Source organism: Monodon monoceros, unplaced genomic scaffold (genome assembly GCF_005190385.1).
Source record: "Monodon monoceros isolate NGI ecotype Baffin Bay Population unplaced genomic scaffold, NGI_Narwhal_1 Super_Scaffold_18, whole genome shotgun sequence".
NCBI lineage: Eukaryota > Metazoa > Chordata > Mammalia > Artiodactyla > Monodontidae > Monodon > Monodon monoceros.
This window is the reverse complement of record NW_021703774.1, coordinates 133,562,014-133,582,576: the sequence shown is the minus strand read 5'-3', so window position 1 is coordinate 133,582,576 and position 20,563 is coordinate 133,562,014. Positions and strand designations below refer to the sequence as shown.

General features: G+C 38.3%; 1 protein-coding gene across 1 annotated transcript in view; it reads right to left on the bottom strand.

The window, feature by feature from the left end:
- Positions 1–864: 864 nt before the first annotated feature.
- The window catches only part of FYB2 (FYN binding protein 2), an 86,738-nt gene continuing 67,039 nt past the window's right edge, over positions 865–20,563 (bottom strand). The window contains 7 exon segments of the mRNA XM_029231088.1: positions 865–1,505; positions 2,048–2,081; positions 2,181–2,337; positions 5,358–5,439; positions 7,145–7,231; positions 15,497–15,557; positions 17,327–17,355. Of these exon segments, the coding sequence (XP_029086921.1) occupies positions 1,493–1,505; positions 2,048–2,081; positions 2,181–2,337; positions 5,358–5,439; positions 7,145–7,231; positions 15,497–15,557; positions 17,327–17,355 (463 nt within the window). The 3' untranslated portion in view covers positions 865–1,492.

Sequence of the window (20,563 nt, the reverse complement as noted above, 5' to 3'; positions counted from 1 at the left end):
TACCTCTAATGGGGCTCCTGAAACTATATATTTCTGTTGCTGCTGTCTTAAGGTCTAGTGGTCTTAACGCCTCAAATATTGCAAAAGTAACTATTCTCCTCTCGTTCTAATCTGTCATCCATAATCTTTCACCCATATTGCCATGATTTTTTTTTCCTTTTTTCTCCAGACACCTGGCATTGTCTTCCTGCTTAAGACCTTTGAATGGTTCCTACTCTCTAAAGGAAAAAAAGTCCAAGTGAACTCTGTCACATTCTAGCCCTGACTTAACCCATTCTAGCACTTGCCATTTCCTATCAGATACACCATAGTCCTTTTACCTTGAATTTCTTCCTGGTCACCAGGCAGAGCATGGATTTTTCCATCTCTGTGTCTTGTCTAGCAAATATATGTGTTTAAAGACCAAGCTTCAGTGTCACCTGTATGTTGTGTGTTATAATTGTTATTTGTAATAATCTCTGTACCTATCTTCCTCTCTAAACTTTATGAATACTTTTGATCCCTGTCTTCTAGAATAAGCTTGGCCTTTATTGGCACGTGCCATTTGGAACAAGAAAAAGAAGATAAAAGAATATAGAAGCTTAAAAAATAGTCTCACAGTATAAAGGATGAAGCCATGGATCATACCCTTGAAGGGCAGAATCACCCTAACAGGCAGTGTACATCATCTGAAAAATAGAATGTTATTTACGGCTCAGATTATTTATGTTTCTTTACTTTCTGTTAGTAAAAATACCTATGAATTATTTTAATAGCTATTTGGGCATAAACAAAATAATATTCTGTTGTTTAAAATAAGTAAAATGGTTATTTTAAACTGATACAGCATATATATTATTTAAATTTTATTAAATATATTTAGGCAATTCTCAAAATGTTGGGTGAATTTAGGAAAAAAACTACTTTTCAGCATACTATTCCCAAAGAAACCAATTTTGGGCAGCATTTGTCTGATTTTAGTTTTGTGATAAAGTTGGTAATATAAATGTCCTTCTGCTTTGAGATTATACCTTAAATTGGAATATTTCAAAGATGTTGGTTATACTATTTACTTTTCAGAATTAAATTACACCCAGTTTAAACGCACAACATCGTCTAGAAATCATAAACACTCGTGTACTAACATTAGAAGCATTAGAAGCAAACTAACCGTCTGCACAACTGACCAGGTGCCGTAAGGTGTGATTTCTAACTTTGGACATGGCTCATTAAACAAGTGCCGGAATGCCAACACACACTGTGTCACAGTCTCTTGAGCCAGCAGTGAAATAAATAGATACTGAAATAGACATCGAAAGATAACTGCTTAGGAGCAAAATCAACATCTAAATGTGGAGGGCTTGTTTTTCTCCTCTAAATTTCCTGATGAACGTTTCCACAGATTCCACCATCTCATGCTGACACGTAAACTGATGTGAGGCAGGACTGAGACCTTAGAACGAGTTCTCACTTGTGCAGACTGTACCATTTGATCTTGATCTTCCTAAGGTGACTAAACTTCATGCCTGAGAAAAAAGAAAAATAGACAAACATTTTGAAATACAGGTCAATGGAAGAGTGAGTAGGAGATTTCAGGGGAATTTTTTATCCAGTTTAATTTTTTTTTTTTCCAGTACGCGGGCCTCTCACTGTTGTGGCCTCTCCCGCCACGAAGCACAGGCTCCGGATGCGCAGGCCCAGCGGCCATGGCTCACGGGCCCAGCCGCTCTGCGGCATGTGGGATCCTCCCAGACCGGGGTATGAACCCGCATCCCCTTCATCGGCAGGCAGACTCTCAACCACTGCGCCACCAGGGAAGCCCCCAGTTTAATTTTTTTATGCTCCTTTAAAATGTTTATAAATATGCTCCGTAGAGAAGTTTGATAACCTCAGGAGCGGCAGACACAAAAATAGTCTCTTCCAAGTAATCCTTATAGAATAGGGCATTGCATATGGGAAAACTTTTCCTGAATTTAAATATATGAAATAGTCTTTCCTTGAGACTTACAGACATAATGTATTATGTATTTAGAATTTATTATTTAAAGTATAAAATCAAACCACTTACTTGAAATCTAGATGTTCAATTAGCACATATCCATCTATAGAAATAAAAATCACTATTACTAATCTGAAAGTTATATTGCTTTGAGATTTTTTTAAAAAAACAGTGATTGAAATCTTATAAGCCAGTAACTTACATTTGCCTTTAGAATTGCGACATATCACTAGATTTTCTTCAGTGATATCAATGACTTCCAGTTCTTCTCCAGGGGTTATTGGCAAGTCGAATATTCCATTTCTTGAATTATTGGAACATGCCACTGCTGTATTCATGACAGTAATTTCTTTGTCATACTGAAAGGAGAAATTCCTAATCGGAATGTGCTTGCATAGTTTTCATTCTTTTTCATTGTAACAAAATTAACGGAAGACATACTACACTAACCTCAAAATAAACTCAAGATGCTAGATATTAATTAGTTAACTAATGACTAAGGGACAGAAAATAATAGCAAGATATTCAGGGAAAGAAAAGTTATTTAAGGAAATAATGGTACATTTATTATTATCACAATCTTTCTTACATTTGTTTGTTACGATCATATTTTCAAAGTGTTTTCACACCCATTATCTAATTGTACTAGAATGAATTCTGGTGGGTGAGCAGGTGTTAACATTGGTATAAATTAAGTACCATGAATGGTACGTTCACTGTTGCAGTAATAAAGTCACCACCGAACCTGGGAAAGGACAAGTTAAAAAAGAAAAAAAAAAAGAGGGAAAGAGAAAAACCTCTTTCTTTGTGTAGTGCTTTAGAGTTTATAATTCTTTCTTACACACAGCATTTCTAGCTGTTCTTTCTACCCTTCCTCTCTGGTGGGCTCATATATTCTTATATACATACAGCTGTAGCACATACATTTTAAAGATGTGTGGGGCAATTCCCACTCTCCCTTGGTGGTTAAAGACGAGCATTTGTGGAAAAAACTGAGGAATTTGATTTCTGACCTCGGGAGTTTTTTTCTGTGTGGTAAACTAGCCAACCCATACATCAACAGGTACACCACCTTCTAATGTACTGAACTCCATTGACTGGAAAATAATAGTTCCAGAATATGTAGCTTATATTTACAGATGTCCGCTTCACCAAATTAGGGTGGCCAAACATCTTCCTTTGCTTGGGGTAGTCTCTACTTATAGTTAATGTCTCTATTTATAAATACTTACTGTGATTAAGTGTGCCTCCTTCCACTCTCAGAAGTGTCCTGAATTTGGATGATAAATTATGATTAACCTATACCAAATGGGATCTAATCCACAAGATTTTTCTTTTGCCTAACAGAGTGATCTTACCCTTTCCAGGCCATTGTTCACTGTGAATGCACAGTGATTTCTTAAAATGTAAATCTGATCAGGTGGTCACCTTCTTTTTTTATAAAGTCCTAGAAACTCTTCATTCAGGGTAAGATCCACATTTCTTAGTTTGACATTCGGAGTCCTTTGCCTACCATCATTCCCCGTCCCCCCGTTTCTGTCCCCTTTATTGAAGCCACATCAAACTATGTGATAAGCCTGAATGTGCTGTGTACCTTACATATGTCCATGCCATTGCTCCTACTGTTTCCTCTGCCTGAAATACTCTTCTTTCTTAGGTACTGTTTGTGAAGACTTTCATGTATAATTCACTGTTTTAACTGCACTTTGTATATACCCCTATTATGATTCTGATTAACATATTGTCTCATAAGTTGAAAATGGAAAACCCCAATGCCTGGTACAAATGGGGCACCCAATATTTTGTGATTTGAGCTGAATAAAAATTATTGAAACTGTATAGTTTTTCTAAAGATATATCAAGGAAACTCAGCACAGGTGATTAGGAAGAAGAGACTCACGTACCTATGAGAATGGGGATTTCTGTCCCATATGAGAGTGTCACAGAGTGTCCCAGCTACAGTGGGGGGCACTAGATGGAACGTAGGGTCCTTTCAACAAGTAATTGTTACACACTTGTTTTTCAGCTGATCAAATAACATCACAGTTTGCAGTAAATTATTTCATATCACAATTCCTAGATATAGTTACCCTAATCAGTTTTGGTCCAAGCAGAATTTATTAATGATTATGAGGGGTTTGTGTATGCTCCTATGTTAGTTCAGTCCAAAAACGTTTTTGGATATTTACACAGCATTAGGTACTCCTGTTCTGCTCTGTGTATGGATATAAGGATAGATAATATACCCTTGTCCTCCAGGAGCTCATAGTTTAATTGATGAACATGTAATTGCAATAATGCTAATGTTTTGTGATAAGCTAGAGGTTTGCTAAGGTATATAGGTATGTAGTTTCTTTAATCAGGAAGTGTGGGTTCCTAGACGAGATGCCTCGACTAGGTCATCATAAACGAACAGGAGCTAGTCAGATGGAGAAAAGTAGCAAGGGTACACCAGACAGTTGGAACAGACCAGATAAATGCCTAGAGGAAGGAAATAGCAGGGCAAGGATAAAGGTGTACGTTCATTCAAGAAACAGAACTATGAACAATTTGTGGCCAAGGCGCAAAGTGCAAGGCGAAGAATGGCAGAAAATAAAACCAGAAAGACAAGCAAAGGTCATGACATGAACGGCTTTATATCTCATGTTAAGAAAACCTAATCTTTATCTACTTGGCAATGGGGAACTTTTGAAAGATTTTAGGCAAAGTAGTAATTTGGACAGATTCCATGAGCAGGATGCATACTTTCTCTCAATCCAATGTCTGGTACAGGGAAGGTGTTCAATGTATGTTTCTTAAAATTAATAAATTCTCACTGTGACAGTATATGAAATCAAAAGGGAGGAGTGTTTGAACCTTGCAATTATAGAAAAATGCTCTATGGACTCTTAAGTGAAAGAAGTTTTTAATCATTTAGTGTGACCATTTTTATGTTGGGAGCTGGAGGGAAAACTTGAACAAGACAAAAATCTGTTCTTCAGAAGGGACTCAAGACTTTAGTTCAGAATACACACACACACACACACACACACAGACACACACACATACACAGTAATATCCCTGATCAGTGTTATAACGGATACTGTGTAATAGATGTATGAAATGTGCTGAGGGAGTAACTTTGCCTGGTTGAGTTAGGGAAGTGTGGGTGACATTTGAACAGAGCCTTAAAGAATGACTTAGCAGTTTTTCCAGGCAGAGGAAATAGCATGTACAAAGGCATGATAATACAGAAATGTATCAGGAAAAAATTAACATATCAGATGTTTAATCAAAGATCATGTCAATCCCAGTGAGGCAGACGTGCAACACACTTATAGAATCTTTAAAAAGAGAAATTCCTCCTATTGTTAATTTTTACTTTCAGAGGAGAACGTACCTCGAATCTTTCTCTAAAACGTTTTTCTTCTCTTTCCATTCTGTTCTTTTCTAAGTTTTGCTTCTTGGTTTTGAAGAAATTCCTGGGAGATAAGCAGGCAGAAATATGCAGGTAGAGTGAAGTGTATTATAATAAACCTCTAAGCTTCCAAAGCCATAAACTCATTCTGTTTCAGGATAAATTCAGATATAATTTTATGTGTTTAATTTTATACCATCTTCCTGTTGCCTCTCCTTCCTCAAATCTATCTGCATACCTTCCTCCAGAGTCATCTTTCTAAAATTTAATTGATCATGTCACTCTCTTGCTTAAAACCTTTCAATCTGTCTCTACTGCCTATAAGATAAAGTCAAATTCCTTAGTGTGGTACACAGGGCATTTTATAATCTGGCCCCAACCTACCTTTCCAGCTGCCCTTTTCCATATACATTCACAGTCTACATGGAACATCTTGGAGGGTGGGCTGTCATTTCTATGCCTTTATACCAGGGATACCCTTCCCCAGACTTCTCTGAAAACCGGTCATCATCTTTGATTAATAAAGGGATAATAAAAGGGTTGCACTAATATAGAAAGTAATTCTTATTGGTAGAGTAAGTTATGGTAGAAACCATTTAAAAAGGAACAAAGAACACATAGAAAATTGATACATCAATTTACAGGAAGAATAATAGACTCAATATTGCATTTTCAAATTTACTCAGTTGAGAAAGAAAGTAAACCATTATATCAGTTTGTTGTAAGAAATAAAAAAGCACGAGAAGATTGTTTCCTAAAAAGACTTAGGTATAGACATTAAAATACTAGAAAGCTTTTTTTGGGGTGGGGAAGGTAAACAACTTCACTCTTATTTCATCTCTTGGAATTCTGTTTTGTTATGCTACACAAAAGTAGAAGTGTGAAGTTTAAGGTAGAAAGATGCTCTTCTTGTCTAAGGAATACATCTTTCCAACTTGGGAAGAATAAATTACATCCAGTCTAAACTTAAAACAAACTTAAGGGAAGGGCCATCCTATGCCATCCTCTGAGTTTAAATTTGGTATAGACTGATGTCTGATTTCTTTTGGGGTGCCCGTGTAGGACTTTTCTAGACAGATTTCCCAGAGCAGACAGACCATGCAGTGTTCCCAGCTCAATGACCGTTTAGACAAGGATTTCCCCAAGACACTTGTTAAACCAAGTGCCTCAGCTCCTGCCCCATATCCCAGCAGCTGAGAAGACTAGAGCACTAAGTGACCATCAGAGAGAGTAAAAAACATCACCACCCCACCAAGCCGACTGGGAATTTGAATCACATGAATAAAGGTGAGATCTTGAATCAATAAAACATTCTTTTTTATTTAACACTAATGTAGTGATAACTAGAATTATATTGTATTTTAGGGCGATCAGTCTTACTATATGATACCTAGTTTCTCTTCTCAAAGCATCATTTAAGTCCTAATTGGTATATTATTCAAGTTCTGTCTTACGGGGAGAAGTTCCTACTGCCCAAAGGAAGACTGGAAATTTTTCATCATTTGATAAGGAGTGGCTAGAATTCTTCTCTTGCTCCCTGTCCACCAAAAGCAGGAATGATAAAGATAAATATGTGTGACACTTTACATTTTCATATTCTTTTTCTCTTTTAATCCTCTCAGTTGTACTATAATGTAGGTGTTAATATTCACATTCTGTAGATGAGGAACCTGAAAGTCAAATTTAATGACCTGCCCAAGGCCACACAGCTAGTAAGAGGTATAAATCGCAGCAGATAAGCTGTAATTTAAGTGTACTTTTGTGCTTACCTTTCTGATTCTTTAGCACCATTTTTCCCTTTTTTTTCCTTTGATATCAAAAACTTGGGCTTCCAAGTCTTTAGTTTATCTTCATCACTGAGAAGAAAAATATTTTGAGCAAGTAAATTAAGATTGAACTAAAACCCTTACGGAACAATCAGTACTTTCTGGGCAACTGTGTTTTACCAAAAAATTAAAAAGTCATCTAGAAGTATATTTTGATAATCTATGGCAAGGCCAGAGCGTAAATATTTTAGGCTTTGCAAGCCATGCCATCTCTATGGTAACTACTCAACTCTGCTATTGCCACTGTATTTACAGTAACAAGTGGCCGGCCATGTTTGGCCCCCAGGCCATAGCTTGCCAACGCCTGATCTGTGGCAATCCAAATTTGAAGCCAGAATCTGAAAAAGAATGGATGTATGTATATGTATAACTGAATCACTTTGCTGTACACCTGAAACTAATACAACATTGTAAATCAACTATACTCCAATATAAAACTTAAATTTAAAAAAAATTTGAAGCCAGAAGCAAGAAATCAACCTGCTTATAATCACACTTCCTCTCCTTTCTGAGCCTCAGTTTCTTCACCTCTAAAACATGAATGATAAAATGGACTTACACTGTGGGACAAGACTAATCCAACTAGTACTTAGCATTAGCAGAAAAGGATGCAGAGAGGAGAGAGGGTATTATAGAAGGAACTAATATGGTTTGAGCCCCTATGTGTCAAGTCTTATGCTAGGCATTTTACATATGTTAACTAATGTGTTTTTTTACAGGAAGTATTACAACAGTCCTTTAAAGTAGTCTTTCATAAAGTTTTACAAAGGGGGAAAGAGATGATCTAGGTAACTTATTATGGTCACAGAAATAGTGGCTTTGAACCCAGTGGCTTTGAATCCAAGTGTGTTTGACTCCAAAGTCTATGGTCTTTCATCACGCCTGCTGCTTTAAAACTTTACTTTGCTGCTATGACAAAGTAACCAATATGCTCATCATTGATGTGAGCAAAACTGGCCCCTCCTCTGTCAACCATCTGTATGTCTATGGTGTCCGCACATCAGAACACAGCTTTTCACTGGCTAAATTATAACCACAAGAATATTATGTCAGAGGATTTAAAAATTTTTTCAGTGACATTGTGTCACAATTCCCTTCAGATTATGGTCACAAGGTCCAACAGAATATCAGGGACTCAGCATCTGACCAGCATTAAAGATAAGGCCTAGGAATATGGGTTTAACAGATACAAACTACTATACATAAAATAGATAAGCAGCAAGGATTTACTGTATAGCACAAGAAATTATATCCAATATTATAATAACATAATGGAATATAATCAGAAAAAATAACTGGATCAGTGTGCTGTACACCTGAAACTAACACAATATTGTAAATCAACCGTACTTCAATAAAAAAGAAAGATGCAGCTTAGGGAAAGCTTTTAAGAAGACTTCAGGACTCGTCTAGGGATCTCCGATCACTCTCTTATCTCAATGTCTGTTGCCTTTGGAGTCTATAACAAGGAGCTCAGCAGTTACTTCTTTTCTAATTGTCTGATGTTCACTCATTTTATCTCTTCACTTTAGGTTCCCAAAAGATGGGATCCAGACACACACATTCCAGATATACCTACCACAAGCTCAGGACAGTGCTAGGCACAGAGCAAGTGTTTAATGAGAACTTGTGCATGGACTTCTTAGGCAGGAGCTATAGCTGTGAGGGCAGGGAACAGGCAAAGCAAATGCCTGCTTAACAGTTTATTTTCTTTAATGATTATAAAACAACGTATTATTTTCAGAAAAGTCATACTAATTTTTACCCATGCTAACCATGTGACCATTACAGTCAATTCTTTGTCAACTTATTTTAGCTTTTATAGGGATCTAGTTAGAGAGCTTAATTAATTTGGCAGGATGAGGATTGGGTTTTTTTTGCCATATCACAGGTTAAGAAACTAAGATTCAGAGAAGTAACATGACATGCCATAGGGCCCACTGGGACCAGGTTGTAGAAGCTGTTCTAGTGTCTTTTTCAAGATTCCCCTCTTCTTCCTTCCCTTGCTGACTCTGTAGGGGAAATTCTAATGAACAAAAGGAAATGAAAATCAGAGGTCCGGATTGTCTAGCAACAATTGAATCCAGAGTTGTTTAGGCATCTCTTCAACCTAATACGTACCAGCACATGACATGCAAACTAGCCAAGCTGACAAGAACTCAGATATCATCTTCCATCTCCCTTCCTATCCCCAGTTCTGCTATTTTCCATCAGTGTTCCATCTGCTACAAATGTCTTCAATAATTGATTTCTCTGAGGTCAAACTACAGAAGATTTACTCTATCACATGAAAAAGAAATTGGTCAGATTTTGATAGGGTTAAGTGACTTGGTAAATATCATTTAATCTTAAAATATCTTCTTCACTTTTTTCACCATCCCAAAACACACTGTGATCATCTTTCATCTGAGCACCTTTAACAATATTCTAACAAATGTTCTACTTCCGACCTTCCCTCCAAAGCACTCTGCAGAGGGTCTAGGTCTAGTTACTCTTCCTGAAGTGTGGCTCTGATTACATTGTCCTCTTGCCCACAGTTCTGGACTTCCTTATTTGGCAGTAGGGCAAAAGAATTTTCTGATAGGGTCCTCCCAGTACAAAACTGCTAGATCCTGGATAAAGGTTTTTTGTTTGTTTGTTTTAACAAATTGCCACACTTTACACTTAGATTAAGTCCTGTACGTTATACTTTAATAGCCCCCAGCAAATAAACTGAAACCAGACAGAGCAGCAAGCAGTATGCAAGCACAGAAGACAAGTCTGTCCTGAGGAAAATGCTATCAGCACCACAATATTTCAGAAGATTAAACTTTACATTAGGGCAAGGTAGGAGTTAAGACGTATCGTCATGTTAGATATTTTTAAAAGGCAGTTCAGCTCTATGCTATTTATATAAGACATATTGAACAAGAATATGGAAATCAGAAAAAGGATGAAAAATGTATACTAGGGAAATACTAAAAGAAAGGTCAGGTAGGTATAAGACTGGGCAAATTAGACTTTAAGACAAAGCATCACTAGGAAATTAGCTTGGTGTTGTAGTAAAGAGAATGGTTTGGGAGTCTAGTTGCTGGGGTTTGAATCCTGGTTCTACCACTTACTGGCGCTATGAGCTTGGGCAAATAACTTCACCTCTGTGTCTCAGCCTCTCTTCTACAAAATTTGTATAATGGTAGTATCTACTTCACAATTGTTGTGAAGATTGAATGAGTTAATACATGTTAAATCTAAAAACAGTGACTGACTCACAGTAAGACCTACATAAGTATTATTTTTGTTATTAATAGTGTTGATATTAGGGGGAATGGAGATGGCTACAACCTAAAAAGAAACATTTAATTCACCAGAAGATATTTAAAATTTCGTATGCAACTAATAAAAGAGCCTTAGAATATATATAAAGATATAAAGAAAAAAATATATATATAAAATACAGAAAAAAGAAAAAATATATATAAAGAAAAAAATGATAGACTTTTGGAAGAAACTGACAAATCTACCATCTTTCTGTGAGATTTCAACCCACTTCTTTCATATATTAATGGATCAAGCATCTAAAAATCCATAAATCTATAAACGATTTTATTAAGAGAATTAACACATATTGTGTTGGCCAAAAAAGTCGTTTGGGTTTTTCCATAACAGTAGAAAAACCTCAACGAACTTTTTGGCCAAGCCAAATATTTGATTTAGAGGACATAAGTTGATCCTTGTATCAAACAGAGAAGTCATATTTTTCTAAAGTACACATGGAACATTTATAAAACTTGACCATATACTAGGCATGAATCATGTCACAGAATATGTCAAAGTACTGATATCAGCTACTTCCTCAGTGTACTAATACTATATCAACTACTCTTCCAGATCACAATTCAATTAAGATAGAAATGACACACGGGGAGGGGGAAGGGTGAGCTGGGATGAAGTGAGAGAGTGGCACGGACATATACACACTACCAAATGTAAAATAGATAGCTAGCAGGAAGCAGCTGCATAGCACAGGGAAATCAGCTCAGTGCTTTGTGACCACCTAGAGGGGTGGGATAGGGAGGGTGGGAGGGAGATGCAAGAGGGAGGGGATATGGGGATATATGTATACGTATAGCTGATTCATTTTGTTATAAAGCAGAAACGAACACAACATTGTAAAGCAATTATACTCCAATAAAGATGTCTAAAAAAAAATGACAGAACACAGAGCATGGAAACAGATCTTCAGATTTTTGGAAACTTAGTATGACAAAGATGGCATTGTAGAAATGGGGAAAATAGGGGCTATGCAATTAATCATGCTAGAACATTTACCCACATGGAGGAAAATTTAACTGGATCTCTACTTCACTAAAAACGCCAAAATCAGTTCCAGGTAGATCTAAGGCTTATGTGTAAAAGGCAAAAAGTTAAACAGTTTTAGAAGAAAATATGGGAGAATATCATATGATCTTGGGATAAAGATTTCTTTAAAGATATAGAAAGCAACAATCATAAATCACGTGTATACTTAGAAGGGAAAATACAATAAATGCAAATTTTACAGGGAATGCAAATTCATAAGAAAATGCCAACTTGTTTTCCAAAGTGGTTGTACCAATTTACACTCTTCTCAGCAGTATTTAAAGGGAATACTGATCCACGTTCTCACCAACACAGAAAGAATTCTTAATTTTTGCCAATTTATTGGGTATAAGATACTATCTCATTGTGGTATTGATTTGCATTACCTTCATTACTAACAATGTTGAACCTCTTTTAATATGTTTATTCACCCCTCATGTCTTTCTATAGAAGACCTGTTCATATCTTCTGCCTACTTTCCTTTGGAAAACAAGTTGGCATTTTCTTATGAATTTGCATTCCCTGTAAAATTTGCATTATTTTCCCTTCTAAGGATACATATAAGAATATTTGTAGCAGTATTGTTCAAAAGTGCAAAAAATATGGAACTACCCCAGTACTCACAAGAAAATGGATAAATTGTGGTATGTACATAAAATAGAATATTGTAGAACAGTAAAAATGAATAAATTAATAGTGGCTTAAAAAAGGATGGATTTTGAGTAAAAAAGAAGTTGCAGAATTCTATATACAATATACCGTTTTTACAATGTTAAAATCCCTAATAAAACAATATATTTTTATCACCTGTGCTTGATAACAGTATTTTGGTTTTGAACAGGAAGTGAAAGACAGGAAATGTAGGAGAGTGTTTACCTTGGGGGAAGGCAATGAGATAGACCAAGGGATGTGCACAAGGTAGAGAAATCAAAGCACTGGATATGTTCTAGTTCTGAAGTTGAGTTATGGGTTGAGGGAAATTTGTTTTATCTTGCTTTAAACTTACATGTTTCTTATTTTCATTTTTACAAATATATAATTTATTTTTAAGAAAGAATTCATTCTTAACTCTAATTTTATATTCCAGGGCTCTCCTCTCCATCTCCTGCCAAATTGCATTTCCTGCTCGTAACACCCACTTTCTTGATCACATGCCTTATGGTCCAATGAAACTTCCCAAACACACTTGTTTTCCATTTACACAGCTGTCCACCCCTCTCCCTCCAGCAAACCTTCCCCACTTCTCTCTCTCTCTCTCTCTCTCTCAACCCCAATCTCCAACTGTCAAAATGTTTCCTATCCTTGCTTCTTTAACTTGGCACAGAGACTTTTCTGATCCCCTAAATAATGGAAATGTCTACCTATTCTGAGCTTCCAAATTATTTTGCACATTTTTTGGAGGCAGGTCCTTCTTTGTTATCTGATTTAACAAACTATGTTTTGGTATGAGGCCACATGATAGAGATCAGAAAGCCACAGCCCCTACCTCAGGGAGTTCCCATCTAGAGGAGGAGACAGGCAAGAAATAAGACAATACAACTATGAAAAGAATGTTCTGATAAAAAGGGGGACCTAACCCAAATAGATAAACTCAGAGAGGACTTCCTGGGGAAAGCAAAATATGAATTCAGTTTTAAATAATGAAGGATAAAATAGTCAACCAAGCAAAAAGCATGGCAAAGTGTGTTACAGACAGAACAATTCTTTTGTTCTTAAATTCTCACCTCCTTGGAAAGGCCTTCCCCAGATATCTACTTTAAAATGACTATCAATCTCCTTCCAACACACACACCATATGTCCACTCTCTTTCAAAATATCCAAAGCAATCAAATCCCTATGTTTAATTATAGATTTTTTTTTTTTTTCGGTACGCGGGCCTCTCACTGTTGCGGTCTCTTCCATTGCGGAGCACAGGCTTCGGACGCGCAGGCTCAGCGGCCATGGCTCACGGGCCCAGCCGCCCCACGGCATGTGGGATCTTCCCGGACCGGGTCACGAACCCGTGTCCCCTGCATCGGCAGGCGGACTCTCAACCACTGCACCACCAGGGAAGCCCTATAGATTTTTAAAATTAATCTATTTATCTGCCTCTCCAATCAGAAAGGAATAGGAATTACATCTATTTCACTCACTGCTTTATACCAACACTTAGCATAGTGTCTGGCATATAGTACATGCTCAGTAAATATTTGTTGAATGAATTGAAGAAGTTGGAACAAATGTGAAGGTTTATAAATGCTGGAAAGCTTGAAGAGTTCAAGGAACACCCAAATGTACAGTATGGATGGAACATAGGAATGGTGAGTGAGTGGGAAGTACAGCTGAGGCTCAGAGTTTGCCAGGAGCTGGATCAATAATGAATTTTATGCCTTCTTAAGCAGTTTGGATTTCATTTTGAGAGCAATGGACAACCACTAACCATTTTTAAGCTGGTGAATGGTGGTTTTGTGACATGATCCTATTTGTACTTTAGAAAGTTTGGAAAATAAACTGAAGTGGAGGTGAGGTGGCCATTCAGGAAGTCATTGCAATAATCCAGCTGAGAAGTAATGAGTGCCTTCATGTGGCTGTGCAGTGGGGATGGGGAAGCAGGAACATTTTGAGAGTTATTTAAACAGAAGAGGGTGCAGGGCACCAGAGGAGGATGAGTCAAGGACAATGAATGCTTAGGGTTTTGGTTTGAGCAACTGTGTGTTTATTGAAACAATCACCAACATAGAGATTAGAAGAAAGGGATCATATTTGGATGGGGACAGTTGAGATTATGAGTTATTATGGAATTCTGAGTTTCAAACAGAGTTATCTAGCAGGCTTATTAAAGTGGAAGAGAGAAATCTGACCTCAAAATTGTAAATTTTGATATCTTTACTATAGTGATTGTAATTAAAGCCCTAGATGTAGATGAGACCATTCAAGAACATATAAAGGAAGAAGGGAAGAGAACTGATACAGGAAATCTGAGAAACACATCATTTTTAAAGAAATGAATTAGAACACATACATGCACACAAAACCAAAACGAACCAATCAAACAGGAGGGGCAACAGCCAAAGATGAGGAATAAGAAATAATAACATAGAAACCTGGGGGAAAGTTAGTATTTTTTTCCTTTGAAGGATGGCATGATCAACAATTTAAGACATTACAGAGAAGCCAAGTATAATAAGGACTTACATGTATCCACTGGATTTAACAAAGAAATTAGTGACCTTACCAAAAACAAGTCCACTGTCAGGGTGGAACAGAACCCCAGTTGCAGTGAGCTTGGAAAGATGGGTCCAAGATGAGCAGAGGAGACCTTTATTTTCAACCATTTAGTTGAGAGGGAAAGGACAGATAATAAGTAGCTAGAGATAAGGGTATTGAGTTTCAGGATGGTTTCTCTTTTTTGATAGATTTTAGTAATTTAGACCTTGAGAACAGAGCTTCTGTCAGGTAGTGCTTGCCATCCTCCACAGGAGGCATTTAAATAAGTATTTGTTATGTTGAAATGAGTTTCAAGTCTATAGATTCAAAGGTAAGAAACAAAGCTCCAGGGGCTTCCCTGGTGGCGCAGTGGTTGAGAGTCCGCCTGCCTATGCAGGGGACGCAGGTTCGTGCCCCGGTCCGGGAAGATCCCACATGCCGCGGAGCGGCTGGGCCCGTGAGCCATGGCCGTTGAGCCTGCGCGTCCGGAGCCTGTGCTCTGCAACAGGAGAGGGCGCAACAGTGAGAGGCCCACATACCGCAAAAAAAAAAAAAGAAACAAAGCTCCAGTGAGTTTTGAATCACCTACCACTGTTAGGTCATCTACATTACTCATTATTTTCCTTTCCTAGTGGGGGCAATATATCACAACTTGACTTTTCACCCAGTAACCAAGGATCTGAAGGGATGGCCCTCTGACCGTATTTAACAAAGCATCAGGAAATGGGTTAAATATCAGTAGGGATGACCAATGCGGTAAATTGACTTACTTTGACTTTTTTTCTTTTATGTCCACATCATCATAGATAATAACTTCCTGAGACCTAAGTTCTAGGGTCAAGATAGGATCAAAATAGTCTATTATTAGGTATGGTTTATACAATCCCCAGCTTTCCAAATTATACACAATTACTTAATTATCTAGGTGCATCCCCATGCCTTTTTAATCAAAATCTGATCATAGGATATAGAAAGGATCAAAGAACAAAACAAGTATCCATTTGGGAAAAAGTTCAACTGAGGAATAAAAAATAGTGAGATGTCCTAGTATCTCAAACACATGCATAAATATTTATATCAATTTGATTTCATGTGGATTTCCAGAAAATATGAGTTGCTGAAAGGATCATGTTTAGACTAGGTTCCCATCATTCTGGAACTGGACAAAGATGTTATAATGCTAGAGCAGTGAGAGGGCTTAATTCCTAGGGGAAAAAAAACAATAGAACATTAATGTTGATTTTTCTTCCCTGATTTTTATTTCAAAACACTGACAACTGCTTCTTTATAATAAGCTTGCATAAAATTGAATCTGACTTAGTACATAATCATAATTAGACGTTTTCAGTTTAGGCTATTCACATTCCTTGGTGCTCTACATAGAATTCCATAATATTCAAGTGACTCACCACTTGAACTAGTTAGAAACCTTTTGGCATAATTATTCACAATTCATAATTCAGTTATTCATATATTTGGATGGGGTACAATGTGTGCCTATTCTGACTTTTTTTTTTTTTTTTTACATAGACCAAGGATATTTTGGGAAAGCTGTTATTTTTTTATTTTATTTATTTATTTTTATTTTTGGCTGCGTTGGGACTTCATTGTTGCACACAGGCTTTCTCTAGTTGCGGCGGGGGGGGGGCTACTCTTCATTGCAGTGTGCAGATTTCTCATTGCGGAGCCTTCTCGTTGCAGAGCACGGGTTCTAGGCGCACGGGCTTCAGTTAGTTGTGGCACGCAAGCTCAGTAGTTGTGGCTCACGGGCTTAGTTGCTCCGCAGCACGTGGGAACTTCCCGGACCAGGGCTTGAACCCATATCCCCTGCATTGGCAGGCAGATTCTTAAGCACTGCGCCACCAGGGAAGCCTGGGAGAGCTGTTATTATACCAGGTTTATGTAACTATTTGTTATTTAGTGCAGCAAACTTATATTTGTGGAATATAATATACATTTGAATTGTCAAGTCAGAGTAAAATCAAAGTAGCCACCATCGCTAGAGCCTATAAACTAAACCTGACAAACAACAAAACACATGGCCCTCTCTCATCGATAGATTCAACTTACTGAACGTGATTGAGAGCGAGCACACTAGATGTCAGGCACTGTATTAATTTGTGCACTGTTGTTTTTATAGCAAAGCAAAAAGTATTCCAATGACCCATCCTTGATTCAGTTAGTATGTGTACTGCAAAGTGGTCATGTTCAAATTACTATGTCTTAATTCCGGTGAGCTGGCTGTTAAATCCTTCAGAAGGTTATGTGGTATAATGTAAAATGCACGAGCTTCGTATTCAGAGACTTGAGTACAAATCCTAGGTCACTAAAGTATGGATGTGAGTCCTAGAGCCTTCCTAAAAAGGGATAATGCATCTATTTCTCAGATTTTAAGAGGCCTGGCGTATAGGAGGCACTTGAGAAATGTTACTCATCTTCCCCAATGTAAGTACTACTATTGTGTAAAATGTCTTTGATTTTGATGTATCAATTTTTCATTAAACATGGAATGCAGGAAGGATTACTACTTCTCTTTCTCAGACTGTGAATATGTCAGTTCTGAATAATTTTGTTCCAGCAAATAAGCGAATGTCACTTACCTAATTCAGGCAGCGAAATGGAAAATGCACTGTTAATTGACAAAAGACACAAAGGGTTAAGGGAAAAAGCCATGTTCAGAAATATTAGCTGATACATCTCAAATAACATATTGATGACTAGGTTTCTTGATACAGATGCTTTGGGGGAAAGATACGAAGCAAACCTTTCCTGCAGCTTTGTTCTGATCACCTCCCCTCTTGTAAATGAGCTTATTCATCCCCAGTGACCACCCACACCCCCTTTCCTAACGAGACAATCTCAGGCTGTCCCTTAGCCCTGCCACAGGATTCTGTTTCTGCCTTCTACCTTCCACGATGCCAATTCAATGTGGGGTTAAGTATGGTGAGAGAGAACCATCTGGAGATGCTGGACCCTGACTATGTTTATGTTTAACCAAAGAGGTGACTTGAGGGGAGAATTCCAGGCTAGGTGGAAATGGAAGATGGTAAATGTGCTAAGTAGGAGAGGACATTGACTAGGTAGATCATCTGGTTTTCCTCAAATCTCACAGTTAAGATTACATGAAAGGAAGCATGATGTGGTAGGAAAAAAATCCACGTATTTTAAGCAATTAATTTAATTTCAGTCCTACAGGTATGCTGGGGACACTCATCACGGGCCAGGCCCATGTGCTGGGTATACAAAATGATTAGACACAGTTTCTGTCCTGAAGTAGCTCACGGTTTAGTGAGGGGCACCAAAAGTAAGTTAATATAACACTCTGTGATTAGAACATAATAAAGGGCTGACCAAAGGAACAGCACTAACCTTTATGGAAGCTTTAGTTCTCCATTTCCAAAATGAATACCAGCACCTATCTTGTAGAGTTCCCTTTGTACGGGATGAGCTTTCCTAAGTGAATGTGCCTGGGACAGGGCTGATACTCAGTGATCCCTTCCGTTGGTGTCTATGAGACCAGGACTGTGATGTGCAGGGCGCAGTAGGAGAAATACATGGTCACTAGAGTCAGAGCTGATACGACTCTCACTTCCGCCACTTAGCCACTTACCCTGGGCAAGTCACTTAACTTTTCAAAGCCTTAGTTTTTCATCTGTAAAACGGAGGAACAAGTTTCTAACTCATGGGTTATTGTGAGGATTAGAGAGAACACATGTGAAGCCTTAGTGCACTTCCTGCCCTCAACATCTAGTGAGCACATATCCTTGGGGCCTTGGCTTAAGCAAGCGGTCCCTTGCTTAAGGGAGCCTTTCTTAACACCCATTCCCTTCCTCCATTTTAATTAGGTCAGGGTGCTGGTAGCTCCTATTTAAACACAGAAACCAAGGCCACAAAAAAAAAATCTATAATGATATTTCCTTCCTTTAGGTCATTTATTCATTCAACAGATACTTATTGAGTGCCTATTATATCCCAGGCACTGTTTTTTTTTTTTTTTTTTTTCCTTCCAGGCACTGTACTTTATGTTGGAGATACTGCAGTGGACAAAACAGTCAAAATCCCTGCCCTCATGGAGTCTAGTAGAGTGAGACAGACAGAAAACAAACAAGGAAATTTATGATCTGTCATGTAAGGAAATTTATGGAGATAAGTGCAATTAAGAAAAATAGAGCAGGGTAAGGGGGGAGGGGGACTGGAGGTGAGAGCTGGTTTGCCATTTTTCAGAGGACGTTCAGGGAAGGCTTCACTGATAAGGTGATTTTGAAGCAGAGGCCTGAAGATAGTGAGAGAATAGGCCAGCTAGATATCTGGGGTAAGAGCATTCATAGGGGAGGAAACAGCAAAGAGACCCTCAGGCTGAGGAGTGCTTGGCCTGTTGAAAGAAGAAGTCAGAACATTTGGAACAGAGGGAGTGAGAAGAGGCTTAACATTTAATTCCCGTGTAAAACTCATAGCATAGCTAAGACCCGTGGCATTTAATTCTTGGTTTATTTATGCCTAAATCAAGCCATTTAATAATGACAATCCTAACAGGCAGTGTGTGCGTGTGTTTGTGCGTGTGTGTATGTGTGTGTGTGTGAGAGAGAGAAGATTGAGAGACCCAATTGTTTTTTTGTGTGTGTGTGGTACGCGGGCCTCTCACTGCTGTGGCCTCTCCTGTTGCGGAGCACAGGCTCCGGATGCGCAGGCTCAGCGGCCATGGCTCACGGGCCCAGCCGCCCCACGGCATGTGGGATCTTCCCGGACCGGGGCACGAACCCATGTCCCCTGCATCGGCAGGCGGACTCTCAACCACTGCGCCACCAAGGAAGCCCCCAACTCTTTTTAAAGGTCACATTTTCATGGTTGCAACCTCCTTCTGAAGAAAACGCAACAAACTAAGAGTTGATGTTCCAGAGAAGAGCCCTCAATCAAAAGGCTTAACAAAAGGTAAACAAAGAAACAAAGTTCTGTTGTTATCTTGGTATGTCTTCATGCTATTAATTGAAAAATTAAGGTAGAGAGGCAGATTTTGGCAAAATTTAAGGGGAAAAAAAAGGCTTTTTAGACCTTCCTACAAATGGCAGATTTCCCCCTGCACATAGTGAATTTCTCTTTATAGAGGTGTGCAGGCATAGAGATTTGGCTTCTTAGGAAATCTGCAGAGAAGCTTGTGTAGTGGGTTGGATTAGGTATATGGATTTCTCTTCTTACCCTGATTCTCTGACTCTAAGAAAAAGGGTTTCTCAATAGTATTAATAGATGTTACAAGATGTGCACGGGATGTTACAGAAACATAGAAGAGAAACCGGTAATACAGGTTTGGGTAGAAAGGTTCATGGAATGTGTCCCAGAAAGGATAATATTTGACCAAACTTTAAGGGAAGGCTAGAACTTTGATAATCAAAGGAAGTTGGAGGAGGGCAGGTACATTCCAGACCAACGGAATGTCGTGGTCAAAAGCAAGGAGGCATGAAACGCCAGGGCCCTCATATACAAAGAGGGAATGTGTTAATGGGCTGGTGATGAGAGTAAATCTGAGCGAGAGATGGAGCTGGACAAGTAGGAAGGGGCTGCTATAAAAGTATTGACTTGCAATGAAAAGGAATTGGATATTTGTTCTAAAAGTCATAAGCAGTCACTTACAGTTCTAAGAATAGCTCTAAGAAAAAGGAAATAACATTTGAATTTTAAAAACGTCAGCATTGGGACTTCCCTGGTGGTCCAGTGGGTAAGACTCCACGCTCCCAATGCAGTGGGCCCGGGTTCAACCCCTGGTCGGGGGAACTAGATCCCTCATGCCTACCGCAACTAAGATCCTGCGTGCTGCAACTAAAACCCTGTGCAGCCAAAATAAA